We start from the raw sequence: 17,659 nt of genomic DNA, 5'->3' as shown, positions 1-17,659 counted from the left end.
GAGCTTCTGGCCAACAGAAACAATTTAAAAAGCTTCAATAAGCACAACCTGATTTTGAAACTAAAGGAACAACAAGTTCATTATTAATGAAGGGCACCCAAGGTCAGAGCATGGCAGAATTACAGTAGCTGTAAACAGACGCTAATTTCTACCAGAAATTCTTACTAGTAAAAAAGATAGCCCAGGACCTGTAAAGTATGTGTGCTCCAACTCCATGGCTGGAGAGCTTTATAGGTGATCTATTCAGCTAGTGATTATTGGACTGTTGTTGTCTGGGTCATCCCCACTCTTAGGGAAGGAAGCAGTTGTCAAGTGACAATTGGCAGTCTCAGAAGAGCAGCATCTGGCACAGACCTGCAGATGGGTCCAGACCAAGGAAAAATCCCCTTTTCCCATCTTATTGATCAGTTGATTGATGGCATGTGGGGGGGCATTCTCCCATGGTAGGAGCCCTCCTGTTTCCTCTAGCCCCTGCTTTTTGTAGTCCTCTAGGCTGGAGCATGTGGAGAGGGGGAGCACTCAGCCACCCTTGCAAGACTCTGTTGCTAAGGTATAGCAGTCCGTCTTGCCCCACAGTATTTTGGGTCAGCCTGGAGTAGAAATGTGGGGGCATTTTGCTACAACAGGAAGATTCAGAGCCTTTCCACCGTGGCGTGGAAGCCTGTCTCACCCCAGAGCAGAATAGAGATCTTTTTCAAAATAAATCCCTTGAACATGTGTATGGCTTCTGTGTGTGCAAGGAGAAACATTTTTCTCTCAGCACAAATGGAACATCTGTACGTAGCCAATACATACACATTATGTAAGATTTCCATCCTTATTATGCCATTAAAATATTCAGTACATGCTGGGGGTTTTGGTTGCTATGTATTTTTCATATGCTAAACATTACCATTCTCTGGAACTCTTGTTTACATTTGTGCACAAGATGTTTAACAAAATAACATTCCCCCAAACAAGAATAACAAAAAGGCACATAATACAATTTAAAGTAAGCCACATTACACTTATGATCACAGTTTCCAAACAAGCATTACAAATTCAGGAAATGGCATAGTCTGGATTCTGCAGTAACACTATGAAGAAAAAGTGGGGTGGGGAGTCTATTCTGGAACTGTTACTGTAAAAATAGGTTTATCATAGTTGTATCATTACTGCATGATAGAGGTGTAACAAGAAGTTTCTGTGCACTGGGTGGCAGTGATGGCTGGGTCAGAGGTGGCAATAGTCCCAATTCTTGCACCCATCAAAAGTGGTTCCTGGGTCTGGTGCCCTGGTTGCCCACCTGTAGTTACACTACTATTAAATGGTGTTATTCTCATGCAGCTAAGGCTGTTTGGATGCCGAAACTGTGACTTAATATCATTATGTTTGCCTTCTTTCGTTGTTTTTTTTGAGTTGATGGAAAAAGGCTATTGCCCGAACCCCTGTTACTTCAAGAGGAAGAGAGCTGATTGAGGGCCAATAGGAAGAAATACCTAGCCAATAGAGAACAAGGAGTAGTAGCTCAAAAGCTGCAGAGAAACTCAGACCACTTACCTGGAGCAAGAGGGTGAGTAGGGGCAGCCTATGAGGGGCTGGACTCCAGGAAGTGGATAAAAACATAGCTGTAGCAGAACTGCACAGGCGGCTGATAAGCAGGTAAGTGAATAATCTTTGCAACCTAGAGTAGGGTCAAGCAGCAGAGCTAAGAGACTGCGAGACTTTGTAAAGGGTAGCTGGTGGAGGAACTGTGCTCACTGCAAGAGAATGTGAAGGGTCCTTGACTGGGAGCAGCTGGCCACAGAGCTGTGAGTAAGGGGTTGTGTGGTAGAGAAGTCAGCCTGCAGATTCAGTAATAAAAAGATCCAAGGAGCAGGTGACTGGAAGTGATGAGTCAGGGATACACATACTGAGTTTTCAATAAGAAGTGAGGAATTAGAAACTGAAATAGACTCTAACCATCTACTAGGAGGCCTCGTTAAATTTTGTGGTGGGCCTCGCTTGATTCTTTGTAATGTTTATTTCCCACCATTCATATCAAGATATCAGTTTTGAAATGGGAATCATTATTATGCTCCTGAGATGATCCAGAATACATTTCCAGAATCAGAAACAATAATAGGCAATTTTAATACTAGAATTAGTGGGATTGACAACCACATTAATAAAGATGTCATAATCAATTCCCCCAAGAAACCTGATATGGTAAGAAACAAAATGAAGGAGGGTGATGTCTCTTGAAATTCACTGAAAAAGAGAATTGCAGAATGTATAATGGACAAACTGTTAAAGATAGACCATTCACATTTGTTACAACTAAAGAAGCAGTAATGATAGATGACTTATTAATAGAACTACATACATGGTATAAGTATAAATCATTTGAAATGTAACCATGCGTGGAAAACAGGGACCCATTCCCCCCAAAAATACAACTCGCCCCTTGATTAGAAAAAGAAATTAAATTAGAATTCAGGGGAATAATGAATTTCAAAAGAAATGTCTTCTCTACTCAGAGATACTTTCTCACTTATCTCATATTCTAAAAGTGGAAGAACTCCAAGAAGTAAATAGTCAATATGGAGCTATTGTCCAACAGTTAGAAAATGCATTCACAAAAAAGATCTTTGTTGAAAATAAGCAATGTTAGAGGCAGTGAGGACTACTCTGAAGCTAAAGATGTTTTAGAAGATGCCTCAGAGGAATAAAAGTATAAAAATGATTGTTCTAGCTTCCAACAGATCAACAAGATTAAAACTGAGTACAAAAAATTAATAAACATAAAGAGGCAACCATATGAAATGAGGCTCCTGGAGAAACTGGTAGCCACTAGAAAACATAATGACATTTTTTTGGCAATTTGTAGCCAAAGGGAAAAATTCTAGCTTAATTTTGTATGCATTTACTTCTGAAGACACGTAGGTCTTGTTTTTTAAAAGTAGGTTTAGCAGCTTACTCAGAGATGGTACAGGAAATGGTGGCTTCTCACTGAAGACTATTGTGTCTGTTAAGCTACAAGTAGATCATTATCTCACCTCTGAATCTCAAGTAATATCATATATATCCATAATGAGAAACAGTAAGGCCCCTAAAAGTATTGACTTTCTTCCCCAACAAATCTTCAAAGAATGTTTTGACTGACGGTGTCCAAATTTGATTTAAAAAATAGTATAATTATTTTAGAAAGTATTTATCCAAAGCACTGGAATGAAAATGTAAGTTCCAGTTTTTAAAAACAGATGAGAGAGACCTGTGTCTTACTGCATGTAGGTTAGTCTTAGATGAAGTTTTGACAAAATATTTGGGATACATTTACCTTTTCATCTCCACACATAGATTTCTGAAAATAATATTTTGGGAGAAGAGCAGGCTGGTTTAAAAAAATAAAAGCTAGGTTTGTACGGACCATTGCTTAGTGTTACACTATTTAGCATCTAAATATGTAAAAAGGTAAAATCCTTTTATAGATCGAAAGGGAGCTCTGGATTCATACATAAGTTACAGTTGTGGAAAAAACTGGCAATAACATCAATCAATAAAGCTTTCTTACAATTAATTGGTAGCTACTTTTCAAATACAGAATCTAAGGTGGGTTATGGAATTCGCAGTGCCTTGTCCTGTAGTTTTCCAACTAAGAAAGGGGTACAACAAGGATGTTTACTTAATCCACTACGTTTAAATATATTCCTGAATGAACTAAAACAGGCGCTAACAGGGAATCAGTTTCATGCACCCATGGTATGGAATGCCCCTATCCCCTGTCTCGCTTTCTACAAATGACACATTGATAATGTCACCATCCCAAATAGGCTTCCAAAGTTGATTAGATGCTTTTCAGCAGCACTGCCCCTCAAAAAGTGTGGAAGTCAACACAGCTAAAGGCAAGGTTTTGTTTTCTGGGAACAGGAGGAAGGGAAAAGTTTGTTTTTTATAGCAAAAGAAACTAGAGGCACCATCTTCCTGTAAGTACTTTGTATCCTATTGTAGCAAAAATCTGAGCTGGAAGCGGCATCCTGAAATATCAACACTAGTGCAAAAGAAGTCTTGAGTGGAGTTTTATCATTGTAAAATAAAAGGGGCAGAAGAACAGTTCTGGAAGCACTAAAGGTATATAGATATAAGTTATAGTCCATTTTACTGTATGAAGCAGAACTTTGGGGTGCTGACCCCATGGTCCACCCCAAAACTGAAAAGATTTCTAATTACTTTTCAAGGTGGTTTTTATGTAATTCTACCACGGGAGGGAGGCAGGGAGGTTTGCATTGAGAATCCAGACTTACAAATATATGGGCCTTAGCTCTATTAAGAAAGCCAAACTACTGGATGTAATTAGATATTTTTTGCCTACTAGCTACCCTAAGAAAGGCATAATAGAAACCCCTCTTTTTCCATATAAACCCTTGTTTAAATAATATGTATACTCTCCTCCAGAGAAATGGCCTAGGAAATGTCCTGAGGGTCACTGACCCAGAATTTCCCCTCTATTTAAAACAAGACATACATTTAAGAATTAAAGATGCCAGCCTGCAGACAGATATGCCGGCAGGGAGATTGTCTCTAACTTCCCCTTTTTAAGATTAATAAAACAGTCTTTTGGCCTAGAAACCTACTCATCTGTGGTGCGAAACTACAAATGAGGCCTTTCTAAACAGAGATTCCCTCTAATGAGGTCTGCAGTTGTCATCTGAGATCTGAGCAGGGGGTCTCAGACCCCATATCTGAACAGAATATGTTCTTATGGGAAGAATGTGATAGATGACTTATATCACTTTTTTGTGGTTTTGTTTAGTCTTGAAAAAATAAGTGGAAAATACATTTCACCATTAATAGGAAATTTTAAATACTAGGCTAGTAAAGGAAAAAAAAAAACCCAACAACCTGGATTCTGTCTAACAATTTAGAGCCTGTTTTATATATCTTGGCTGTGTTCGTGTTTTTTGCACAAAGAAGAAGGGCCAAAATTAGACAGAATTCTCCTGCTTTGTCTTATTTTTCCCTGCTTCATTTAACCTTTTTTGATGTCATCATATACTATGCTATGTTTTAATTTGGTGTGAACTGGTACAATGGGTAATCTCATTAGCAAAAATGAATTATATAAATGTCTTATTATATATAATTGTTTAGTGTTCATTTTATTGTATTGTTTTGTTGAAAGCTGTTAATAAACTACTACTACATATACTAAGTCCAGGGCAAAGGAGGTACTCTGGCCCTGATACAGCTAGAAAAAGGAAAGCTGTAGAAAGAGATCTTTCTGTAGGAAGAGACCCCGAGAAGAAGGGGAGATGCTGCTCTGTGGTAGGAAGGAGCTGTGCCCCAAAATTCAGGAAGATAAGATACCCCAGGGGGCTGGTGAGTGTGAACAAGTAGGTATGGGGAAGGATCTTCTCTGTGGTGAGTGTACCCCGATGGGTTAATTGTTTTAGTTATGTGTTTATGTCCTGTGCATGGGCATGGCTGTTGGCAATGCATGGTTTTTGTTAATGGGCTTAGTACCCAGTCTGGTGGTGGGAATAGGACCAGCAGGTGCAGTGGTGCAAAGCAAGGCCTGGGATCTAGAGCACTGAGGCAGGGCCTAGAGTAGGGAGGGAGAAAGACTGGGCTGAGAGGTCAATCAGAAAAGAGCAGTGCCTTGCTCAACAGAGATTGGGCCAGAGCTAAGGCCACTTTATGATGAGCAGAACAAAGTAAAGCACCGAAAGCTCATAGTGGTACTGAGGGCAGCCTCCTAAACTTTTATTTACTTTACAACAAGATGTGGCAAGCAAGGGGAGGATGGGCGCCTAAGAGACCTCAGTGCGTGGGGCAGGATGAGTGTGGCCATCAGGGTAGCACAGCCATCCCCCGATGCAGGTCCTGCCACCCCTTCAGCACATTTGTATCATTTAGAGTTCGAGTCTGTTCCTAGCTAGAGTCTACTGGCACCAGTTTGCACTGGGGTATGTTATTTGGTGCCTCCACGCACCTGAACCTATGCCTGAATGTTTTGTGCTTTCAGGAACTTGAGACTTTGGGGCCTTGTTTTCCTTGTTTGTTGATCCTTTTGTGTCTTGAATTTTCTTAAACACCCTACACTTTTGAAGTGGTTAGTCTGTGAGATGGGGTGGAAAAGGGTGTGCTTCCCCTCCGGAGATTCCAATTCTCTTCTCACTTAGAGGTGCACATACCAGGCATTATCAATTCTTGGTATTGAAGAAATCAGTGTAAAAGGAGAATGAAAAGCTGTGTCTATTTTTACAGAAGGATGAGAACAAATAAAGCAGAACATTAAAAGAAAGCCATGTATTTCCCATATCTAAATGTCCCATTGGTGTACATGTGAATTTTGAGAGTGTAGGATTTGGCTATTCATGTATTTATATACAGGAAGTTAAATCCTCTTTTTTTCTCTTCTAACCTATTTGTGCCTCTTAGATATGTTTTTTAATTCACATGTATCTCTAAAGCAGAATTTGTCTTGGATAAAATGTGCTCAGCTCAGCAGTTCTGTAGAAGAAAAACAGTTGACTTCATGAATTTTTTAAATAGCCTCTCCCTTTCTTCTTTCGGTGCTTTTAGTTTCCTAGAAGGCAAGGGTTTTTTTTCTTTTTCAGTGGAGAAAAAGGGGGAGCAAGTTCTTTCAAGTAATGCTAATATGAAAAATAGCTCTCCAATATTCTACATTGGACATTAAATTTTTCAGGTAAAATGTAGAAATAGACTATTGCTAAATAGCAATTAATAGGATTTCCTGCTTCTAATAAATTATTACTAACAACTTTTAAAAATCTTAGCCTCTATACAATACCAAGTGAGACCTGAACTTGCAACATTAGTTGGCTAGAGGGTAATTACCCCAGTACAGAAACAGAGGAAGTCTAATGTAAATGAACGCAAACTGGCCACTTGCAGACAGTGATGTAATGGATGTATGAACAGAAGGGGCATAGAGTACGTGGAATCATAGAAAATGAGGGTTGGAAGGGACCTCAGGAAGTCATCTAGTCCAACCCCCTGCTCAAAGCAGGACCATCCCCAACTAATCATGTATCATCCCAGCCAGGGCTTGTTCTAGTGGGTCTTAAAAACCTCCAGAGATGGAGAGTCCACAATCTCTCTGGGTAACCTGTTACAGTGTTTCACTACCCTTCTAGTGAGAAAATTCTTCCTAATATCCAATCTAAGCCTCCCTTGCTGCAGGCAGAGAGCATTGCTCCTTGCTCTGTCATCTGCCACCACTGAGAACAGCTTCGCTCCATCCTCGTTCAAACCCCCCTTCATGTAGTTTGAAGGCTGCTACTGAATCGTTTCTTAGTCTTCTCTTCTCTAGAGCAAACAAGCCCAGTTCCTTCAGCTTCTCCTTAGAAGTCATGCCCAGCCCCCCAACCATTTTTGTTGCCCTTTTCTGGACTCCAATTTTTCCACATCCTTTCTGTAGTGGGGGGCCCAAAACTGAACACAGTACTTCAGATGTGGCCTCACCAGTGCTGAATAGAGAGGAATAATAACTTCCCTTGACCTGCTGGCCACACTCCTACCAATGCAGCCCAGTATGCTGTTAGCCTTCTTGGCATCAAGGGCACACTGTTGGCTCATATTCAGCTAATTGTCCGCTGTAACCCCCAACTCTTTTTCTGCAGAGCTGCTGCCCATCCAGTCAGCCCCCAGCCTGTACCAATGCATAAGATTACTCTGTCCTAAGTGCAGGGCTTTGCACTTGTCCTTGTTGAACCTAATGAGATTTCTTTTGGCCCAATTCCTCCAATTTGCCTAGATCACTCTGAATGTTACCCCTACCTTCCAGTCTATTCCAGGGACTGAGGTGAGGCTGACCGGTTTGTATTCCCATAGATCCTCTTTTTTCCCTTTTCTTAAATATGGGCACTATATTTGCTATTTTTCAATTATCCAGGACCTCTCCTGATCACAATGAGTTTTCAAAGATGATGGCCAGCAGCTCTGGAATCACATCAGCCAACTTTCTTAGCACCTACAGGTGCATCCCATCCAGCTCACTGGACTTGTATATATCCAGCTTTTCTAAGGAATCCCTAACCTGTTCTTTTACCACTGTTGGCTGCTCACATGCTCCCCAAACTATGCTGCCAGGTAGGGTAGTCTGGGAGCTGACCTTGCCTGTGAAGACTGAGGTGAAAAAGGCATTGAGTACTTCAGCTTTTTCTGCATCCTCTGTCACGCAGTTACCTCCTGAATTCAGTAAGGGACCCATACTTTCCCTGACTTTCCTCTTGTTACTGACATACTTGTAAAAACCCTTCTTGTTACCTTTCATGCCCCTTGCTAGCTGCTTTGATCTTCCTATTTAATTCCTGGATGCCTGAGCAATACTTTAATCCCTCTCCCTAGCTGTTTGTCCAAATTTCCACTTCTTATAAGCTTCCTTTTTGTGATTTAGTTTATGGAAGAGCTCCCTGCTGCCTCTGGCTCTGCACCCTGCTGCTTCTGGAGCTGTGTGTAACACCATGTGCCTTCCACGTGCTGACTGCATTGCGTCCCCTGCCCACCCAGCAGTGGAAGGCACATGCTGTCACACATGCCATAACTTGCTAGTCTTCCCGAACATCAGGATGGTTTGTCCCTGCACTCTCAATGAGGCTTCCTTAAGGTACAGGCAGCTCTTCTGGACTCCTCTCCCCCTCAGGATAGCTTCCCAGGGGATCCTGCCCATGAGTTCCCTGGGAGAGTCAAAGTCTGCTTTTTGAGACTCCAGGGTCCTTACTCTGCTACTCTCCACCCTTGCTTTTCTCAGGATCCAGAACTCAATCATCTTGTAGCTGCTGATGCTCAAGTTGCTATCCACTACTACAAAGGCTTCCAAACCATGGTATATGTACCAGCAGTGGTACACAGGTGACCTGTGAATGGTATGCAGAAGGCCAGGGAGATAGTCAAGCACACACACAGACACCCAGCTGCAGACTTCTGCACACAGCCAGGAATGATGCTGTGTGGAGCAGCTCCCAGCAGGTAAGCGGGCTGGGGGAAAGTGGTGTGGGAGAGGGAAGGGTGCGGGAAAGATTGAGACCCACACAGTGAACAAGGGATTGGAGAATGGACAGGGTCAGAGGCTAGGGTGAATGGGGCTTCAGGGTGGGCGATGGGATAGCCACAGCCCAGGCATCTTGTTTGTGGGTGCAGGTGGACTTCTGCCACTGCACACACCCTGGGGAGGCATGGGAGGACATGCGCCCTCAGATTTGTGTATGGGGTGGAGGTGGGCTGCCTACTGCACATTGGGCTCTGCACCCTGCTGCCTCTGGAGCCATGTGCACCACTATGTGCCTTCCGCACATTGACTGCATTGTGTCCCCTATCCACCCAGTGGTGGAAGGCACATGGTGTTACGCGTAGCTCCAAAGGTAATGGCAACTGGGTGTAAAGCCCAGCAGGGAGCCTTCTGCTCCTCAGGGGTTCTCTCCCCTTGCACCCGTCCACCCTGTCCCTGTGGCAAGGCTGGCACAGAAGGACACAGCCCCTTCTAGGGAGGCCTGGGCCTCTCCAAGTGCATGGGGGGGGGGAAGGGAACAGGACTCACGCTGCTGTATGCACCCCAGGGAAGCCATGGGGGCACATACCCCCCCAGATATGTGAGTGGGGTGGAAGTAGGCTGCTCACTGTGTACTTGGCTTTACACCCTGCCACTGCCTCTGAAGCTGCACACAATGCCACAAGCCTTTGGCCACTGGGCAAGCAGGGGACTTGGCACAGTAAACACACAGAAGGCACATGGTGTTGCATGTGGTTCCAGAGGCAGCAGGGCACAGAGCCCAGTGCAGTGGGCAGCCCACCTCCGCCCTGCTCACAAACTCAGGGGTAACATGCCCCCCATGCCTCCCTCAGGGTGCGCACAATGACAGGGATCCATGCCCCCCCAGAGCTCCTGGACGAGTCTCCTGTGGCTCCATCCCATGACCCACCCTGACCTCAGGGTCCCATTCATCATGGTCCCTGCCCAGAGACTTTCAACAGGCCCATCTCCATTTTCATAGTGGGGCTCTGAACAATCATATGGACCTTTTACATAAAAAGTGTGACTCCTCCTCTTTTCCCTGCCTGTCCTTCCTGAACAGTTCATACTTATCCAAGACAGTTCTCCAGTCATGTAAGCTATCCTATCAAGTCTCTGTTATTCCAATCACGTCTTAGTTCCGTGGCTGTGTGAGGACTTCCAATTCTTTCTGCTTGTTTGCCAGGCTCAATGCATTTGTGTATAGATACCTAAGTTAACTAGTCAATTGCCCTGATTTCTCAAGAAAAATTAGAACACCTCCACTTACAGATACATCATAGATTAAGGAAAAAAAGTTACACAAACTGGTACAAGGGATTGGAAACTGGTTTAAACCTGTAACAGAACAGAAGCTCAGTGCATATAAACTGGTTTCAAAAAAGACAAAACCAGTTTAGGATAAACCCGGATGAATATAATATATAACTTAACTGATTTAGGTTAAACCCATCTATCAGACTTCTGTCCCAGATCCCCTCCTAACTCAAGTTAACTCACAGGCCCCCAGCATCCCAGGATGTTTTGTACCTCCTTTGACAACCCCTCAATAGAGGAGAGGCAGGCTAGCCTCAGCTGCTGCTGAGAGAGTGAGCAGGGATCTGGGGTGCTGGGGATGGTGGGGGGCACCGGACCCAATCTGGGCCAGCAGGGGAGAGGGGCAGACCCTGGCTTGAGACACAGATCAGGGCTACCCTACTGGGGTGCAGTAGGGGTGGGGAGAGGAGGGGGGCAGCAGATGGTTAGCTAGCCTCAGCTTGGTCTGCAGGCTGGGAGGTATGTTCCAGCTCCAGTGTCCTGTGGCCTGGGTCAGTGCAGGCTTATGCCTATTTTTCCAAACTGAAAACTGGATGTGAGTTCAGTTCCTTATCAGTTCAATCTATACAATTTAGAGAAACCTGCAAAGATCGAATCAAATCTGCCTCAGGCTTTTTGATGCCTTGCTCTGGAGGTACAGTACAGAATCTGCCCCAAAACGTTAACATATTCAAGTGTTTTTATCTCTGCTACGTTTAAGAATTGAAATGCTTTTTAACACTTTGCTGTAATGTGTATTACATAGCATATTACATGTAATAGATAAAAATATTTTTATTGATCATTCTCCTTCATAAAGTTACTACTTGCGGATTCTTACAGTTTGGGGTGACATTCCTTGTTTCACATGCCATAGAAACTTTACTAGATTACATCTCTCAAACTCAAGGAGTTGAACCTCTGAAACTATAATGAAAATGAAAAACTTCTTTAAATATCTTGCAGCCATTTTTTTCTAAAGACTGTTCTTCTTACTTCAATCATAGACCAAGGCCTCAATGTACTACGCGAACGTCAAACAAAAAGACTGTCCTACCATCAAGTTGTTGCAGTCTACCTGCATGATAGCAGGCAACATATGAGTAGAGAGGTGAAGTAGTACAAAGAAACAATAGTGCATTATGGGTCAGTATTGACAGGCAGTTGTATGAGTGCACCAGCTGACAAATCGTTGGGTTTTGTTTTTCTTTTTTTGTTGTGCCAGAGAGTTTGAGTTTGGTAGAAGAAAGATAATTAAGTAGTAGTGGGGATGTTTACAGGGAATTCCTCCCAAGTGTGAGGTATATCATGAAAGAAAGAGGAAAGAGGAAAGATCTTGTATGAAAATGTAACTAATGTAACAGAGTAAATGAGAGATGATAGCTAGGTTGGGGATATGCCATGAATGGCATGAAAGTGAAGATGAATAGACATGTTTGAAAGAAAAAAAAAAGGAAAGCCAACAAAGAAAAGCAATAAGATAAAGTAATATAGTCAAAGAAGTATGACTTGGAACATTATCTTTACAACAGTATTCTCAGTTGGTGAGAGTGGGCAAAATTGTATTCATCAAGGCTAGAGAAACAGGTGTCACAATAAACAAGACAGATGACAAGAAGTTGGATGGATGTTTTAGCTGTGATGATGGATGACAAAGGCCATATCTCAACTATGCAGAAAGAATAGATGAGATTTATATATAGCCTGGGGAGGATCTTGAGGAGTCTGAGTCACAGATGTCCAGGTAAGAGGCCTAAATGACAGACAAGATGGCAATGATCACCACGGTGACTGAGAAAGGAGGGATGGAGATTAAGAATATTTTTTGAGCTGCTGTTTAAGTTGAGAGTTTGGGAACACCGATGCAGAAAGATGCAGGCTGTACTAGGAACCACTTTATCTCAGATATAAATGGTCATTTCTGAGGTAAAACACAGCATCTAAATGTTGAATGTAATTACCTGAAACAGTTTGGTCAGGCATTATGAGTAATACAAGTTCCATACCATGATGACATATTTTAGTCCTTTAAATTTAGAGACGTACACATTGGGCTCAGGCTTGTTTTGATGACATCTAGAAGGTTACTTATACACCCCCGGCCCTCAGGCATACTACTAGCCCTAAGTCCATCATGTCCTCAATTCCCAAAGGAAGGGGTGGGGGGCGGCAAGTGCAATGCACCTGGAAGTTTTATGAAGACATCAAGGCATGGGTTGAATTTTAGTCTAATTATCTTGATATAACACCATCACCTAATTTGCGTTGCATCTAAATTATAAGCCTTGTGTGTCCCAACACACTGAGGCAAAGGTTCAGTACAAAAACAAAAAAAAACACATTTCTTGTAATATGCTAATATGTTTAAGAAGCTCCCATCAGTGTTGACTTGAGTCACCCTTAATTAGTTTGTGTAGTTTGACTATTACAAGCATGTATCTACAGAACACTCAAATATACGACAGACTGTTCAGACTGCCTCTTGTATGTAAATTGGTGGTGCAGTGGGTAGATTAATTAGCCCCCTTACATTGATTAGGTGATAGTACAAATAAGCCTGCTTCCACTTCTACATAAACATGACTACATTCCTTCCAGTTTGAGAGTTAGTAATGGGGGCAGCACAATGTACTTGTGGGAGCTGCTGCTTAGCACAGTAAGTTTGGAACATAGATATGGTCTTAATACAGGTGCCTTTGTGTGCAAGAACATTTCCCCCTTGTTCTCCGTCTGCTCTGACCTTATATTTTGTATCTTAATTAAAAGCTTTCTGTACTCCAAGAAATTATACCATTTATCAGGCTTCTTTTTAAAGAGATTTGGTATCTTTTCATGTGCACTATGGACATTATCAAAATATGCACAAACTATTTTGTGAAAATTTAAATATTCTTCTACTAAAAGAGGGCCTTTGCAAAGGAAAAGTGTGGACAGACTCTATCAAGTGCTAACAAGGACACTTTTTTTTTCTTATTTTAGAGCTATATGTTCCTAAAAGTGAAATACCACAAAGATCGCCTTCATCAGATCCATCAGGACAATCTCTTCTCCCATTGCAGAGCTTCTCAGGCTGTAGGCAGATGGAGGTATCATTAGCACAAGGGTATTTTGGTGGTCCACACATATAGCCCTCGCAATTATCCTCATCAGACTGATCCTCACAATCAGTATCTCCATCACATAGCCACGCTTTGCTAATGCATCTCCCTTGGAGAAAAGAGACAATAAACACAAGAAATCAGACTGAAAGCAAACACAGAAGAAACAATAGCAATATTTTTAGTATTAACATTACTTTCCTTTTAGATGACTAGAAAAGATGTGTACCTATTCAGCCTTATAATCTAAAGTATCATCAACATCAAAGTTGACAGCCTTAATTTCCTGACCAATGTCAAACCTAATAGGTTCTACGTTGAATAAAATTGCAGGCAGGCAGCTCTACATCCTAACAGTGTAAGTTAAATATATTGAATTATGGTTTTATAGGTTGCCCAAAATTGTTGTGATGGTTTCTTTTTCTCTTGCCTTCTTTTCTCCTTTCTTCTCATCTCTTCTCTCCCTAGTGAGACCAACTTCCCTGTCTATGACAGGTTTAATCAGGTACTTTTCATGAACACAGCCACTCCAATAAGTATATAAAAATAGGTTTCTAAATCATGTCAGAGCAAAATTTACTTTCTATACTAAATATCTAGAGCAGATGAAGCTTTTCACAAGGTTTTACTGTTAACTAATTTTGGTTCATTTTCTTCACTAAAAATAACTCCTAAAACAGAACGTTTACCCCATTTTATGCTGAACAGCTAAGTTTGAAATCTGACAGCAGCTGTGCTGTCATCTGATTCAGACAAGGATTATGACCTTTCAGAAACATACGAGTGCAAAAGGGGAGCCATTCACGCTGGGGATTCATACAAATCCATCTCAAAAGCAGACCCTACACAATTATCTATACAAACCGTGACCACAGCACCACAGCCTTGAACTGTGGTGCTACTCCCCATCCCCCACATCCCACCCCTGCCAAGTGCAGTAGGTTATTTCAATCTCCTTTTTGAAAGATATATACTGATCCTTTCCAAACCAGACCGGACCAGAGTTAAGCTCCATAGTAATTTTAGAGTCTTTTCAACTTTCCAGAGTAACTCCTAGCAGATATCACTGGCCAATAAATGCAGCATGACACAGACTGTTAAATCTGCTGGGAGTGGTAGTCCTCTATCTGCTAGCTAAGAAGCGAGGACCTACTAGAAGCTATATGAAACTAAAGGCTTTATATATACAGTTTGTACGAGCTATATAAAAGAACACTGGTTCAAGGAGAGATAGGGATTGAGTTAAGACCCTGATGGAAATCCAGATAGGAAACTTAGGTGATACCTAGTAAAGGTTATCTGGATGTGTCCTCTACCCAGGTTCCTGAAAGCTACAAAAGTAGTGGCTGGCTGGGATCAAAGTGTTTGTTTTAAATTCTTGAATGATGATAATGTTGGCCAAGTAAAGGAACCTGGACTGAACAAAAGCTTAGACATCATCTTCCCTTCCCCAGGTAGTGCATGTGCCCTGTAAAATGCACAACAGGAACAGGCAAATCACTTCTGATTCAATAAAAGTGGATGCAAAGTTTCACTTGGCCTATATTAGTTTTAAGTAATCTGAAAATTGTATGTGCATGTGCATTTTCATCTTCTTGGTTTTGGTGAATGCCACAATTCATAAATAATTAAATTTTAGACCGTTCATCTTGTGGGTAAGGCACTAGATAGTAGTAAAGTTACTTGGATTAATTTTGTGGTTCAGTACAGATTTTCTGTAGCACCCCACATTTCATTTTGGCTCAGTGCCACTTTTATAAAATGATAAAGTTGTATTCTTCCTTTTCGTCTTTTGTTTGCTATATTTATATTATGTTGTTCACTATAAGAATTGTCTTTTAGTTTATGTATGGCCATCATTAGGCTTTGGATAAGTCTGCTACCGACTCATAAATATTGTTATTTATTTGAAATTCACAGTGGATAATTTATATATATTAGCTAACTACTTTTCAGCAAGCAGATAAGTTTATTTAGGATTTTCATCCAGGTTGCTGAAAGACTGTAACAATTGTCATATACACAGTTGAATGTATTTTATAAATTCATAACCCCCCTCCCCAAATTCATTTTTTGGGCTTATCATATTTGATGTAAGCTAAATATTTTCAAAGAAAACGTGAGAAGAAAAACAAAATGTTATATTTTGGATTTTTATTGTAATAGAAAATCATTACTGAGCAACTCTAACTCTTGCTTTAAGATAGAATATCACATAGCATAAAAGTGGTTGAAAACCAAAAACATTTGAATTATGAAAGTGGCAATTTAAAATTTAGGTAAGATGTCTAATGGAATGCTCTACAAAGAAATGTGAGATGTTGTTTAACATATTATTTTCATCAAGAAAAGACATGAATAAAATGTCTAAATTGTAGCATACTTAACATTATTACAGACACCAGAACATAATCATACAAAATGTATTCAGAAAATAGGAATCTGACAACAGACATAAAAGTCAATTAGAGTTTGGGAGCTTTCATCACTACTTAGCTGGTCAAAGTTCCATCTCTAATGACATAAAATTAGTTTTATAGCATTCACAGATACCCAACTTTACAGAAATTAACCCACGCTATTGTTAGCTACGTTTAAGCAATTTAATATTTATGCATAACCATCATGAATTGTACCTAGACCGTTAAGACAAAAGCTACTTTATAAGCTGTTATTTCATTGTGCAGTAAGTCTGGGACAAGAAGTCTGATTCCGCAGCACACTGAGCATCCCTACCACCTGTTATTTTTAAGATGAGCAAAGGGTATTGAGCACCTCAGAAATGAATCCAAGACTAAATCCAAAGAGAGTCATTCCATTAACAATACAGGGAGGAGGAACCTTCTCAACAGGAAAAAAATGAACAACTTTGTTTCTCTCTCCATTTACAGTTATACCAGTAAGGAAGACAGAAAACAAGGAAACAAAATTGTATGCATAAACTTAAATACGTACTTTCAATCAAAAATGCTCCTAGAGAACTTCCATCTTCATTGTTACCTTGAAAGAAACACTGGATTTTAAATATCAGAATAAAGACAGCAGCAAGAAAGAAACTAATGGGAAATGCTGGTGCCAAGCACCTTGGCCATATCTCAAAGTAAATTGATGTTGCCTCCACTACAGCTTCCAACCTCAACTTTAATCTGTTTTATATATACAGCTGCCTTCACCTTAATGAAAAGAAGATGTATTGTAACAGAGGATTTCTACTGCATGATGATATCCTTGACATATGTTATTAAACAAAAGCTATACTTATATGATAACGGATTCATCTTTGTCAAGATTAAAAAAGATGCTCTTAATGAAGTACCATGCCTTCTCCTGATGTCATTTCAAAGTGAGTTTAATATTTTCACATTATTGTCCTTTAATGAGACATACCTGTTAATACGTCAGATACCCTTTTAGTAGAAGAGTTCCATTATAAAATAAAAGGCATGTCCATTTGAAACAGTTGTACACAAGAGGACAGATACATGGTTTGCAAAGTAGCCAGTGCAAAGAGGTAAAAGTGTGTGGAAAAGCTTTATCAAAATGTCTTCTCCAGTGTTTTTTGAAAACGTTTGAAAATTAGTAACTCTAACTAGAGATTTAAAAATTTCTGCACTGGTCAGTGGTCATCAGAACACTGAGCTTAGGAAATTTTTGAATTAATTTTCTACTGAATTTCAAGAAAACTGGATTTTTGCATGAGAACTAAATGTAATCTTTTATTGCATCCATTTCTAGTTTGTATTATGATACTATTGTCTTTCTTTTCAAATTATGGATTGAAAATGAGAGCCTTTCTTCCTTACCTATTTTAGGGGTAGGAACAGGCCCTACATTCAGTGATTGCGCTTATTTGGTATTGCAAAATACGGTTGAGTCTTGGATTCATTTTATGACTTTTTTTCAAGACAAGGGAAAAGTCTGTTGCTTTAACGGTTTTAGCCATAAGCATGTGTTTGTTTAGATGCCTCAAATGCATCTCTTGGCTATTAAGGCAAGAGAGGCAATTTCAGTGCTCGGGGGAGAGAAATATTGTTGCAAATTATCACAGAAGAGGTTCCAAAATACTATGACTGCAGGGTGAAATCTTCAGAAAGATTGTTGTCTAGACCTGGAGCCTTTGGCTACTTATGCAAATAATAATTACACACAAAAAAACTGCACATTGGGAAACTCTGGAAACAAAACTGTCTGCATATCTTCAATTCAGCTTCCTTGTATGTGGTATGATGCATTTCTTAGTACACAACAACACATTTTTTATTCTACAATACAC

General features: G+C 40.7%; 1 protein-coding gene across 1 annotated transcript in view; it reads right to left on the bottom strand.

The window, feature by feature from the left end:
* Window positions 1-17,659, bottom strand: part of LRP1B (LDL receptor related protein 1B) — a 1,602,836-nt gene that overhangs the window by 609,713 nt on the left and 975,464 nt on the right. The window contains exon 22 of the mRNA XM_090045827.1: window positions 13,295-13,495. Coding sequence (XP_089901953.1) covers window positions 13,295-13,495 — 201 coding nt within the window. The remainder of the gene's footprint in view (window positions 1-13,294; window positions 13,496-17,659) is intronic.

Source organism: Crocodylus siamensis, chromosome 4, assembly GCF_052110815.1.
Source record: "Crocodylus siamensis isolate JL-2025a chromosome 4, ASM5211081v1, whole genome shotgun sequence".
Classification (NCBI taxonomy): Eukaryota; Metazoa; Chordata; order Crocodylia; family Crocodylidae; genus Crocodylus; species Crocodylus siamensis.
This window is presented reverse-complemented; position numbering and strand designations above follow the sequence as displayed.